This window comes from Eucyclogobius newberryi, unplaced genomic scaffold (genome assembly GCF_026437365.1).
Source record: "Eucyclogobius newberryi isolate DKJ021-1_F unplaced genomic scaffold, fEucNew1.0.hap1 SCAF_18, whole genome shotgun sequence".
NCBI classification, from domain to species: Eukaryota; Metazoa; Chordata; class Actinopteri; order Gobiiformes; family Gobiidae; genus Eucyclogobius; species Eucyclogobius newberryi.
In genome coordinates this window covers 17,234,951-17,248,397 of record NW_027315812.1, presented here as the reverse complement: position 1 = coordinate 17,248,397, position 13,447 = coordinate 17,234,951, and the positions used below count along the sequence as shown (strand labels likewise).

Sequence of the window (13,447 nt, the reverse complement as noted above, 5' to 3'; positions counted from 1 at the left end):
GCAGTTTTGGCTTAAACCTTGTTGGAGCTTGACAGTGACCATCCAACTTGGTTCCGGAAATAAATTCTCCAAATATAGCCGCAAGCGGCAATGATTGGCCCTCGCCATGCCGCCGCCATGCCTCAGGAGGAGGGGGCGCTGACGCGCCCCAATTGTCCTTTTATTACATCTACTGCTGAATCTGTGACGCTGTCACATCTTCTCCCCTTTGTTTTACCATCAAAAAGCAATTATATTTTGAATTCTTGACAAAATGTGGCAAAGAGACCGTGACTCTTTGAATAAAAATGTGGATAACTTTTGATGGTCCACCCCTGAAGATGAGTCTCACAAAATTTCAGGTTAATAGGGCTAACGCCCTGGGAGGAGTTTGTGAAAGTTTAAAGTGTAAACATGTTCTGGCGATTTCCCCATTGGAATAACATGGGAGGTTTCGGTCATCGCTACGGCAACGCCGTAACAATTATGACATGGGTCTCATTGACTTTTTTTGATGGGGATTCTAAAATTGAGTTTTGTGTCAAATTTCGTAAAAATTCGCAAAACTAAACATTTAACCTCCATATAAAATCTGTAGGGGGCGCTGTGGCTCCAAATTAATTTATTTCACTTCAAGTAGGTTTAGGGCAAAAAGTTTATCAACTGATACTAATTTGACACAATTCGGACTTTATCTGCGCAAACGGCAGCAAATTTAAAATTTCTGAAATTCTAGCTACAGTTTGCGGCTTCGCCGCACAGAGACTCTGACAGGTATCAAAGTAATTTGAATAATTTTTGATGTCCCACTCCTCAGTACCATTTTCACCAAATGCCCTGGGAGGAGTTTATAAAAGTACGACATTTGGAAAAACTTGACTTTTCGTCAATGTTCACTGGGTGAAAAATAGGGGGGTTGGTCCCGAGAAGAAGAAGAAAGAAAGAAAGAAAAATATTCCAATGCGAAAACAATGTTTCCCATTTTTCAAATATCATAAACTATACATGATATAGTCATGTATAGCTCGCGCTTTCCTACCTCATGGTGTGAGTCCCTGGTCACTGACGGGTACTTTGTGTTTTTGGCCCTCTATACAGTAATAATGTAAATTTTTTGCATTATATGTTTATATGGAACACAGAACATGCAAGAGATGGGGAACGTATTTGTGAGCTACTTAGTGAAAAAGAGTGCTTTACATTGCACAATGTAAACCGCTCGTTTAGTGCGTACTTTTGCACGGGCTTTGCCCGTTTACAAAGGTAATGTTCCATTTTCCTACTACTAATTAGTATGCACGGGGCGTGCACGAGTGGAGGAGTGCGTTAGTGAGTGTTTGGAAGTGGGCGAGCGCTTCGTGCTCGATTTCGTGCACACTATGTGCCTTATGGAACTAATAGGCCTCTCGCCAGCTCTCGGGCCTAATAATATTTCCCATAGACTTTCAGAAAAAGTTAACATTATAGTTTTAATGCTTGCTCGGGGCGAAACAGCTATGTGGTACTGTAACTACTCTCCACAAAATGTATACTTTTCTTTCAAATCTGTTAACTGCTAAGTTATCAAAACATTTTAGCAAAGTTTTAAAGCTGTGACTGAAAACAACCGCATAATGGATATTAATGACCACACAGCTGGTTAGCCTCTGTACATTTAGTATTTCTAGTATTTTTAGAGTCCTAATTTTAGATTTTTGGGGGAAAAGTCTATGATAAGAATTGTTGGAAAACAGCAATCACAATGGGCTTCGAAGTGGACGGGGATGTCACATAAGGAAGCTCATTGAAATTCTCCATAAGGCCACACATCATATCGCCCTAAAGCCCTCTATATATACAGTACATCCTCGTGGTGCTAGCCTGGGACTATTTGCGCCCATGGAGACCAGTGTACTGTATATCCCAACTGAAAGCCCAGGTGCTGAGAGTCTGAGGTCATCCACAGCAGGTACCAAACAAGCAGGGCCTGGACCGCACCGCACACTCTCTGTTCCTCTGCCAAATGGAAGCTCATATCTAAACACACATGCCTTTGTCCCTTTCTGTATTATTTGTCTTCTATTTCAGTTCACCTACAGAGCAGAGAGAGGCTGAGATGAGGAGATGGTGGCTGCTATATCAGTGCTAGGATGAATATATTCCTGGCTGCTGCTGATAAGCCAACTGATGCCTTGCCTTATTTAGTCAGTGCTCCGCGCAGAGAGCCACACACACTGGATATGTTTGTCTGCGCAGTATGAAGTGAAGATAGGTGAGGTGTCCCTGTGTAGAGTGACATGCTCTGATTAAGCACATGCGTGTACAACCCAGAGGAGCACGTCGGAGTATTCTGAAGTGTGGGGCTGCTGTGTGCTGGAGCCAACACCAGTATATCAAGTTGCTAAGTTTCCCTGCTGAGTGCAAAAATTATATATAGGGAGGTTTATTTGAAAGATAGATGATGTGTAAAGCTGAGTGTGTTTTGAATGATTGACAAGCCAAAAGCACACTGTTATTTAAGCATCAAAAGCCAAACAACACATTTTTCTAATTCCTATTTGCAGAACGATTGCTAGATATTATCATTAAATATTATTATTATTGAGGGAGCATTACAGTACATTACATAATATGTTTGACCCATAATCCAGTGTCATTGTGTCATTATTCAATATGTGGTGAATTTTAAAAGTGACTCTTTCCCCTTATCACTGCCGACTCCCCACAGACGTGTCCCGCAACACAACGGCCACTCTCAGATATACAGTGTATTCTCGACAGATAAGAGCCACAAACCACAGAGACGGGGAGGATGCAATTTGCTATCTAGTGACATGAAGCTCCACCTCAGCGCCATCATGCCGCTAATACACAAGGGGAAGTCTCTGTGATCCCTCTTTATTCTTCTCATTTCTCTAAGACTCAAGCTCAGCAAATCCTCCATCACTGACAGACTGATCCAATCCATTTCTCTGTCTCTAGCTACAACTCTCTACCCACATCCCCTTTGGGTCCGGTGGTCACATGACGACGATCAATAGCAGTGGCTTTTCTCTTTTTTTCCTCTGTATAATGAATCTTATGTAACGTGCAGTGTGCCATGCTGTTCAACAAGTTTACACAATTAAATGAGAAAAAGAGATTGTGAGAGGAACAAGCTGGCATTTATACTGAGACGTAATTTGATTTTAGACCAAAGCATCCAGCAAATACTTGAGTGCTTTCACTGTTATTTCCTGAGCGATTTGTATTATGTCATGTGCTGCTTCCACAGTGAATTAATTGAATCTCACATTCAAGCAACAACATTCGATTCAGTATTTCTTTCACAAAATTATGCTTTCTAAATATAGATCCTTCAACCCATCCATTGACAGAATGCTGTCTGACGTCATCAAACCATCTAGTATATAGTAGTTTGCCTTTCTCTATGGCAGCCGTATTAATATTATGTTCAATCCAACCATTATGTAATGCCTTGAAATAAAGCTCCTACTGCAGACCACACACAAGAAAACGGGACTAGTTTGGCTTCTCTAAACTACTATTGCAGAGAACTTTACTCAGAGAAAAGATACTTAAATAATGTTAGAAAAACTATATCCAAATTAGAAATATGTAAATACAAAAATATAGTGTGCTTTCTAAACAAGTAAGCAAATGTCCTTTTGTAAGATCATATTACTTAAAGAATATCTGGGTGTGAAAAGGACCAAGCACACTTTTGTCTACAAGAATGAAAGATTCCAAAATTATGGCTCCCCGTTTCTATAGCAACTGCACATTGTCAAAACTCCTTGTTTTTGCCCGTAGCACAGTTTACCGAGCTCCAAACATAGTGTGTGGGTCACAAATGCAGCCTTCCCAGTGAACATGATTAAAATGTTCTCGATTTATAATTGATTGAAGTATTCTATAAAATGGAAGTATTTGGATCAAAAGATCAAAGATTGTGAGAAGACTTATTCAAAAATAGGCAAGAAAAATACTCTTGATCCCACCGCTCATGTTATTTTAATAATTCCCTGATGCCCTGAAACCAGAGGATGTTAAAGTGATGCTGCATTCCTAATGGGAAGAAGAGGCTTTAAATAAGAAGGTCACATCTCATCCACCTGTTGGAGCAGATGCCACATCAGAGCGGCACTTAGCAGGGGGCACTGCCATCACGAGACTGAGCTGGCAGGAGTGCAGGTATGCCTATACTACTTATGCATACAAACTCACAGACACACACAACTCTCTCTCACACAGTAACACACACATGAGAGGACGAGCGCTCGCCCTGGGAAAGAAAGATATGAGCAGAGAATAGAAACAGCCTTTCTGTGGATTATCCCTATTGCCACACAGAAGCACTGACTGATGACGACTGATGATCGGAGGCAAAGAGCAGGGCTGTGGTCCTCGGAGACCACTTACACGAGATGAGCCTTGTGTGACTGACTTATGTGTCCAGTGCTCACATGAAGCAAAAACTATTCTTTAGACGTGGGCAATATCGCCTTCAAAATATCGTGCTGTATCAAAATGACTTGAAGGAATGACAATTACAACATTAAGTATATCTAAAGAAAAATTGTCGGACACATGCACAAAATAACTAGGATTGTGCGTGTATTTTAAAATAGTTTAAGCTGATATTTATACACTTTTGTATCTAAGAAAGTATGGTCTGGTTACTATTATCACAAGAAAAATAGGGTAATACTTTTGACTAACTACGCATTGAATAGCTTTAATGAACAAACACTTAATTCATAATTAATAAATTGTTTATAAAAAATTATTCAGGCTTTCTAACTACTTAATTTATACCCTAACTCCAAACCCTTTGAGCCTGAATAATAATAATAACGTTATTATTCTTACAGTGTATTTATATAGTGCAACAAGGCGCACAAACTAACCACTGTGGATGAAGTGTCTTGCCTAAGAACACAACGGCATTTCCTCTAGCGCCCCCCTGTGGCACCTGGTGTTCCAGTGGTCTCCCATCCAAGTACTAACCAGGCCCTGACCTGCTTAGATACTGAGATCTGACGAGGCCGGGCATTAACAAGCAGGAATTTGTTCATTATATGTGTTTGTTTGATCTTTATAAAGGCTAATTAAGGTGCAGTTGTAAAGTGGTACCAAATATGGATGTTCATTTAAAAATGTTTCCCACCCGATCACCAACGTGGAACACAATACCTGGAAGCGGCTATTTCCACTTTGCTCCTGGCGATGGCGGCCGCTCTCTGCGCCCCCTCCACAGCTCGATCCACCTTTTCTTTGGTTTTGGGGTTCTTAAGAGGAATCAACTGCTTCCTTATTCCGCGCACCAGCACATTGTTTTTGTACTTCCCCTCTTCTTTAGTAGCATCAGGAAAAACCGTGCACCCGTAACCATGGCGCTTATTGTTTAGCCACTCCCCCTCATACTTCATCCCATTGGACCTTTCTGAAACACCAAATCCATTGCGCTTGTCGTTCTTCCACTCCCCCATGTAACTCTCTGTGGTGGTGGCATCCACATGATCCTCCAGAGGTAGATCTTCGTCGGGCAGCTCTCCGTCACCGATGGAGACGGTGGAGTTGGCATCACTGGAGCTGATTCGGCTCATGGTGGCGTCGCTGCGTGCCGAGCTGCGTTTGCTTGAGATGGAGGTCCTAGAGTCAGACTTGCGAAGCTGTCGGAGGCTGCCAAACAGAGAGCCCCGGCGGAAAAGGCCCTTCTTTTTACCTGTGACGACCTCCGTATCTGAGTGGAAGTTAAGGACAAATCCACCACGGCTGCCGGTCGGTGCGTCCACCGGAGAGGACAGGTCGTGGAGGACGGCGCCGTTGCTTTGTTCAGAGCGCAGTGAGGCCATGGAAGTGCGAAGAGGGGAGCGGATGATCGTGGCCATGCCGTAGGGGACACTCTGACGGACACCGTAGCCATGTCGCATCCCACCCATCCACTGACCCTGATAAGTGCCTGAGGAATAAAGAGAAACAGATGTGACTCAAATCATGAAACAAGGTGAAGAGACAATGAAAAGGCTAAACCGTCTAAGTCAAATAAGTGTTGCTTCTTATTATCATTAGTGCAACCAAATTTAAGAGTCAAATTTAAAAACGCTTGATTCTTCTTAGTCTAAACGATTTTCGTTGTTACAATGAGTTCCAGGAAGAGACACGATCCACACTTTTGCCAAAACAAAATGAGCATAGAAAAATGCTCATGAATGTTGCCCTTGTAACTTTATGTAACCTTACATAAAGTATTACCGTTTATGGCATATACTTTTGCATTCTGTAGTTTAAAGTACTTAATCTTCTCGCTTTTGCACAGTCACCAAGTCCTGACCAAGCACTGCATTTGTCAGCACTTACTCTCATAATGCCTCATGAGAAACACAAAGGAGATTGTGTAGTGAAGTTAATACCATAATAAAAATGTTTTGTTTTTTCCCTTTCCTTGTTGAATTGTACACACTGATACCTGACATGACATGAGATGGAAATCTATTTTCAAGAAGTTGAAAGTAGGAAAACATCTTTATCACAACAGGGGAGCTGAGTGAGTCATAGGAGTGAAATAATTCATTAATTATTATTTATTTCTACACAACAACACCCTCCAATAGAAGCCAGAATCCAAAATAAGGTATTTCAATCCAACTCACCAATCCTAGTTACAAATAAGCAATAATGGTCGAATTGAGAGAGAAAACGATTTAAAAGTCATGCAGGAGTGCATAAAGATAAATCGTGCGAGATTAACAGGCTGACTCTTTGCTGCAGTTCAATTTGGTCAGCGGGCAGATCAAGTTCTCGGGATGTGGCAGAGTGAGACAGACAGATGTTGAGCAGATCACTGGGATCAGCTGATTTCACAGGCTCTAGCCTCTGGAAGCTTCATATGTGACTGAGGCTTTCACTCAGTGGGCACACTGCTGCTCACATAACTACGCCTGTTTTGTAACCACTGAAGTCACTATCAATCAAGTTTTATTTTTGCAGGGATATAAGGTACTAATTACATTACGACTTGAAATATTAGTACCAAGTGAATGGTGGTTTCAAATGTGAAAACAGTTTACATCAGGCGATAAGACACGGATCAGAAACAAGAGATGTGCTCTTATTTCCACTTTCCCTTTGGACGAGGCACAGAGCCAAAAGAGCTGGTAACTGGACTGTCCACTCCCACAGTCATATGAGAAGTTGCGACAAGAAAGATACTTACAAACATTAACTGAAACTAGACAAATTTGTGTTATGATTTTTATAAATGGATTGTATCATTCAAATAATCAATTAATAGTCTCCTATTCAAATAGGTCAACAGTTTGGGGGCAAGTCTGAGTAATAATCCGTTTTTAGGAAAAACAAGACGTTTCAACTCTCATCTAAGAGTAAATCTGCAGATCTAGTTTAGTTTAGCCTATATCTTGTTTTATATTGTGCATTTATAACTTTGCTGATAGGTTGTTTTTTGGTGCCTGTACTGTGGAGACTGAATTACCTTCACAGCAGCTTGTGTTTGGTGTGTGAACATACATTAAATTGAGGCACATTGAGCATCCACTTTTAGAGTGCATAGCAGAGAGTGGGACATGTCAACATGAAAAGGTAGCATTGATCAAATTACGCAGTGCCCAGCACTAACTTCCTATCAGATGGCAAAATGCATCATCACAGTTAAAGAGACACGCAACTTATAGCCACAGTTGGTGTGACTATTGCGCCTCTTACCTCCATCTCCGTACGTCTCGACGCCGTACCCGTCCTGCAGCCCGTTGCTCCAGGTGCCCTCGTATCTGGCAGGTGTGTTGTGACTCTGCCGGATGCCGTACCGTCCTTTAAAGCCGTGACTCCACTCGCCTTTATAGACCCACTTGCCTTTATTCTCCACACCTAAACCATGCCGCTTGCCCTGAGACCAGTAGCCCTTGTAGGTGTTCCCGCTGGGCCAGGTGTACATGCCCACTATCTCAAAGCCGTGCGACCAGGAGCCGGCGTACTCCCCCTGGCCCTTGGGTCCGGTGCATATGCCGTGTCCGTGGGCTTTTCCATCTTCCCAACCCCCGCAATAAGTGCCGCCGTCGTCGAAATCAAACCGTCCGCCCGTCATTCAGATATGAAGAAGACGCAGCTCTCCAGGAGCGCACAGAACACGGGGTGACTCTGATCCAATGGGGAAACGGTGTTGACTAAGAAGACAATAGATGATATGATGGTCTGAGCATTGTCACAGAGTTAGTGTGAGGGATGCTAGTGCTGCTGGTGGTCGTCTCCCCCCGCTGCGCCCACTGAGAGAGCGGTACAGACAGACACAGAGCCACGGCCGAACACAGGCTCCTGGCCAGCGCGGCATACGTCACACCGCAGACCCCGCCCCCCGCATCTCCTCAGCATCAGCCTCATTACAACAGTGCACCGAGAGTTAAACTATTATAATACTAAAGACAGTCTCTCTCTAGATCAAACCAAGGCCAACGATGATTTATTGAGCAAGGACAGAGTGACATTGTCTCCTAAATCACAGCCGGTGATAAAGCATCTTAAATCTAGGCAAGTGGACAAAAGTGACATTGCCAGCCCAATAAAAGTGAGAGCCAGATTTGCACATGGTTAACGTCAGCATGACACGACATTTTCATGAGAAGAACAGGGTAGAAAATAGGCACAAAAATAACTATTCATTATGCCACAACTCTACATGAATTAAATTTAAGAATGAAGAGGTTTCAAATACTGTATCGATTTGATATTACGTAACTCAAGTTTACTTGTAGCAACTGAAAAAAATGCAATGCATGGAAAATACTGACCTCTGCTGGAGTTTAGTTTTTACTACAGTAACAACATATGGAGAGAGAAAAAATGTCGGGGGAATAAATGTTTTGTTCACCAATCTAGACAAAAATATTATTCCCAACTACATTTGCACAAACTAAGTAGAAGTTAAATTATCTTTGAGTCAACTTAGACATTTGTTATGTTTCCATGCCTTGCCCCTAGAGGGAGATGTAGCTCCACTCTTGTTGTTGTACCGTGTCCTCAGTTTACAACAGATAAGATGGCGTCTGAAAACACATCTGAAGCTCAAGAGGAGAAAGCTCTTCTTGACACGTCCATTGAGCAACATGGCGTTAAATCCCAGAGTGACTTAGCTCAAAACGAGTCTAAATTGATGCTTTATCATTGGACGCAGTCGTTCAATTCTCAGAAGGTGAGTGCAGAGTGTTTCAGCACCAGCTTCGTGGACAGCTCCTCATTACTGTTATGATTAAAAACAGAACCATCGGTTCATCTGAACATTAACGTTGCATTTTTAGAATCATTACCATTAAGACATATCAAGCTATATTAGCCACAACCTTTGCCATTGGTAGGAATAATAATTCTGTAATCATTATCTGATTACAGAAAAAGCGTGGACTTCATCAGTGCGTAATCAACTTCCTGGCGTTGATAATTCCTGGGATGTGCATGCATATTTTTACATTACACTAAAACAGAAGAAAAAAAAATTGTGATGGGACAAGATCTTGCAAGATAAATTTGTTGCAAGATGTGCAACGTTTACATTTGGCATGGAAACAAAAGAAGTTGTAGTTCCAGCAATGCTACACTAAAAACATTAGAATAAAACATTTTGAGCCCAAAAATATAGATATAAATTACGTCAAAATCTTGTCTTGTCCTGTTCTCATAGACCCAATCTTGTGTCTCATCTTGTCTTGTGGGAATTGTGTCTCGTCCCACTCCTAAATGTATATGTACTGTTAAAATGTGACTGCAGGTACGTCTGGCCATAGCCGAAAAAGGCTTGGACTGTGAGGAATATGACGTGAGCCTCCCTCTAAGTGAACACAATGAGCCCTGGTTCATGCACCTCAGTCCCACTGGAGAGGTTCCTGTCCTGGTCCACAACACTAGCGTTATCTGTGACCCCAACCAGATCTTGGAGTATCTGGAGCACGACTTCAATGAGGGTAAGACGCAATCGACCGCTTCACATGGTAACACATTCGCCTTTTGGTTATTTCCCTTTTTGTACATTTGCGTTTCTTACCAATCTTTATTATGATTTGATTGTAATCTTATTTTTTGGAATCATCTGCTTATGATTGTTTGGCTATTTTATCACTCAACTAAAAGCCTCTTCCTGATCTGGTAAGCATGCATTGTCTCTGAAAGTCATGAAAGATTGCACAACTACTCGCTATGCTTACTCATTGTTCGTAAAGGTTTTGCTTTTTCCCTCAGAGGGCACTGTGAAGTTGATTCCCGAGGAGGGCAGCACATACTATCACCGAGTTCAACATTACAGAGAGCTGCTAGACTCACTGCAGATGGATGCCTACACACATGGCTGTATTCTGCATCCAGAGTTCACTGTGGACTCACACATACCGGCGTACGCTGCCTCATGTATACGAGGTGAGAGGGACAACGGCAAAAAGGAAGTTAAGAAGAAGTACACTGTATGATTTGGAGGTCAAGTTTGAGGGCAGGATCAAGATAATTTGAACATATGTGCATGCTAGTTGTTGTTTGCTTTACTGTGACAGCAATACTCGCTCCTGGCTTTGAAAATTGTGAAAAGCGCTCTTAAACTCACCATTGTGAATAATTTAAACGCAAAAATGCATGAAAAAGTGAAGAATACTGTTGGACTGCCGCAAACAGTTTAAGATTCACTTTTTTAAACAGTACAAATCAGGGACAGCGTCTTAATTTTCTGATAAATAGAATAATTAATAAACTAAAGGAATTGCCATTCCTCTAGTTTGCGACCAGCTTTATTAGATTAAACTTTCTGTATAAAAAGGTTCAGTTAAATGACACGTTTAAAAAAACAAATCAAAAGCATTTTAACATTTAAATTTACTTTTTTGGGAGCAAATAATCAAAAATAATGATTTAACCATAATATGGTTAAATCATTATTTTTGATTATTTGGTCAGTCACATATATTCTTGACATCTTTTCAATTTGCACCAACAGCACAGATTGGAAACACACAGACAGAGCTAAAGAAACTGGCTGAGGAGAACCCAGAGTTGAAAGATGCTTATATTGCCAAACAAAGGCGACTAAAGGTAAGACTGCAGGTCACATTAACATTCTTTGGCTGATTTATGACCAAGTATTTTTTATTCTTTTATTTCAGTCTAAGTTGTATGATCATGACAATATGAAGTATCTGAAGAAGTTACTGGACGAACTAGAGAATGTTATGGACCAAGTAGAGACAGAGCTACAGAGGAGGATCGAGGAAACACCAGGTAAACTTCTGTCTCTGAACCAGGAGCTTATGAGTTCAATCCTCAATTTGTCAATAGCATTCTCCAAATTTAATGAATACATTTAGGAATACATGTCTATCTGGGATGGCTATCTTTGTTGCCCAATAACATGTGCCCTGAACCCAATAAACATAACCCTAGGTACAATATAACTGCTATTACAGATGGTATACTTATGTGTTACGTTAAGGTTACATGTTATTACAAGTTTCTACACAGTTCATGGTAAAGTATTTATTGTAAGCTCTTTGTGTAATCCTCAGTCGTTCAAGTAGGTTCTGTCATCAGATCAGATTAAATTAACTAAAGAAGGTTCTTGGGAGTGGAAATACGTCTTCTCTCTTAAAACCTTTGTCCAGTTGACATAATTAAACTTTTTTTGCTACTTTTTAATGTACTGTATAGAGGTGGGAAATAAATCGAAATTAAGATAATATTGTGAATATTGCTTTGAAGATATGTAAAATTTATGCATTTTATAATTCATTTTACAGACTTTTCACATTTGTCTGATGATTAAACCTCAACTTCTAAGGACATGCTTTAACACATGTCTGTTGGATTGACATAATATCATCTGAATATCGTTATCGAGATACTCCCAAAAAAATGGAGACGTTCATTTTTGTCAATATTACCTGCGCTCCTTTGCATCTTATGTTGCGCAGCATGAAATGTGTCGGATGAATGAAATCATAATTATGAATAACTCCTAAGACTAACTATATATACTTGTCTTGACAGAGGAGGGCTGTCAGTCATGGTTGTGCGGTGACTTCTTCAGTATGGCTGACGTCTCTCTTGCGGTCACCCTGCACCGGCTCAAGTTCCTGGGCCTGTCTCAGCGTTACTGGGGCAATGGTAACCGCGTCAACATAGAAACATACTACGGGCGTGTGGTGCAGCGACCGGCATTTAAGAGGGTGCTTGGCCATGTCAATAACATCCTAATATCTGCCGTGCTCCCGGTGGCCTTCCGCGTCGCCAGGAAGAACGCTCCAGTTATTTTTGGCACTACACTCCTGATAGGGATTCTGGGAGGAGTGTCGTACCTGGCTTTTCTTTACATGAAAAAGAGAGTGACCCTGTTTTGTTGAGTATTTGTTGAGATCTAAAGAGGGACATTGATCATTGTAGCTAGCATTGTACATTCAGTTAAGTTATATATCATTGCATTACAGCCTTATTATCATACAGTGCATAAAGGCCGACCTTGATATATTACAACATTGTTTTGAACATTAAAAGTCACAATAAATATTCGGTTAAATTAAAACCTTTAAACTGATATAACTAAGTCGGCGTAATCCCTTATTTGTCCAGGAGTGTTCCATTGTAGAAAAATATTTAGTTGTAGTATAACACAACACACACAACAGTAGAACACTTTTTAATAACGCTTTATAGTACAATATACAATCAACGGTCACTCCTATTAATTGAAAATTTAATTTAGTCATGTTTTCCTCAGATGTTTTAAAACATAAATATGTGCTGTATATTATATCATTACATGCTTGAGGCTTAAGCACTGACGGTAAAAAAAAAATGTTTTTAATATTTTAATTGTAATAATTCAAAAACGGTCTAACCAAAGTTAGACAGGAATGTATGCAAGGAGCTTTGCTATATATGAATAATGTGGTGCATGTGGTTGTATAAGAAGTATCAAGATAAGGACCCATATTATATAACAATATACAGATACACAGATAATAAATATTGCTCAAAAAGTATGGCTATTTGTGTCCACCTGACTGTCTAGGTGCCTAAGATGTTTTTTTTTAAGATTATTTGACAGTAATAAAACATGCATTTGCATGTTAAAGATGTATGTATATTTTGGGGATTCAGAACTACGGTAATATGTACCAATATATCACATGTTTATCATAAGTCTTTTTCATTATTTTCTTTAACCCACCGACCATGAGGTTGGGTAATTTGACAGTTTATAAACTGCCTGTATTTCATTTCTGGGTGTCAGGCTCTGGTAAAAGACATGTCATACGTGTGAAACAAGTTGTTAAAATCTGACACTCCAAATGGCAGGAGACATTACGTCAGTTGGAGACCTGCAAGGGAAGTAGCCATAAATAAAGTTTTTTCAGAGAGCCACGTTAGCAGCTTGCATCACATTTCATGTGTATTTAGGAACCGGGAGGTTGTGGTAATGCACAGTTGAAGCGCAGTATTT

The 13,447-nt window shown here is 40.6% G+C and overlaps 2 protein-coding genes across 2 annotated transcripts in view; one reads left to right on the top strand and one right to left on the bottom strand.

Moving 5' to 3' along the window:
* Nucleotides 1-8,261, bottom strand: part of jph1a (junctophilin 1a) — a 30,236-nt gene extending 21,975 nt beyond the window's left edge. Inside the window, exons 1-2 of the mRNA XM_072450718.1 lie at nucleotides 7,687-8,261; nucleotides 5,155-5,923 (exon numbers count right to left, since the gene is read on the bottom strand). Of these exons, the coding sequence (XP_072306819.1) occupies nucleotides 5,155-5,923; nucleotides 7,687-8,065 (1,148 nt within the window). The 5' untranslated portion in view covers nucleotides 8,066-8,261. The remainder of the gene's footprint in view (nucleotides 1-5,154; nucleotides 5,924-7,686) is intronic.
* Nucleotides 8,262-8,985: 724 nt separating this feature from the next.
* Nucleotides 8,986-12,594, top strand: gdap1 (ganglioside induced differentiation associated protein 1). Its single transcript, XM_072450716.1, has 6 exons — nucleotides 8,986-9,166; nucleotides 9,740-9,932; nucleotides 10,207-10,380; nucleotides 10,949-11,043; nucleotides 11,115-11,229; nucleotides 11,995-12,594. The coding sequence occupies exons 1-6, from the start codon at nucleotides 9,014-9,016 to the stop codon at nucleotides 12,345-12,347; spliced, it is 1,083 nt and encodes a 360-aa protein (XP_072306817.1). The 5' UTR covers nucleotides 8,986-9,013; the 3' UTR covers nucleotides 12,348-12,594.
* Nucleotides 12,595-13,447: the final 853 nt, after the last annotated feature.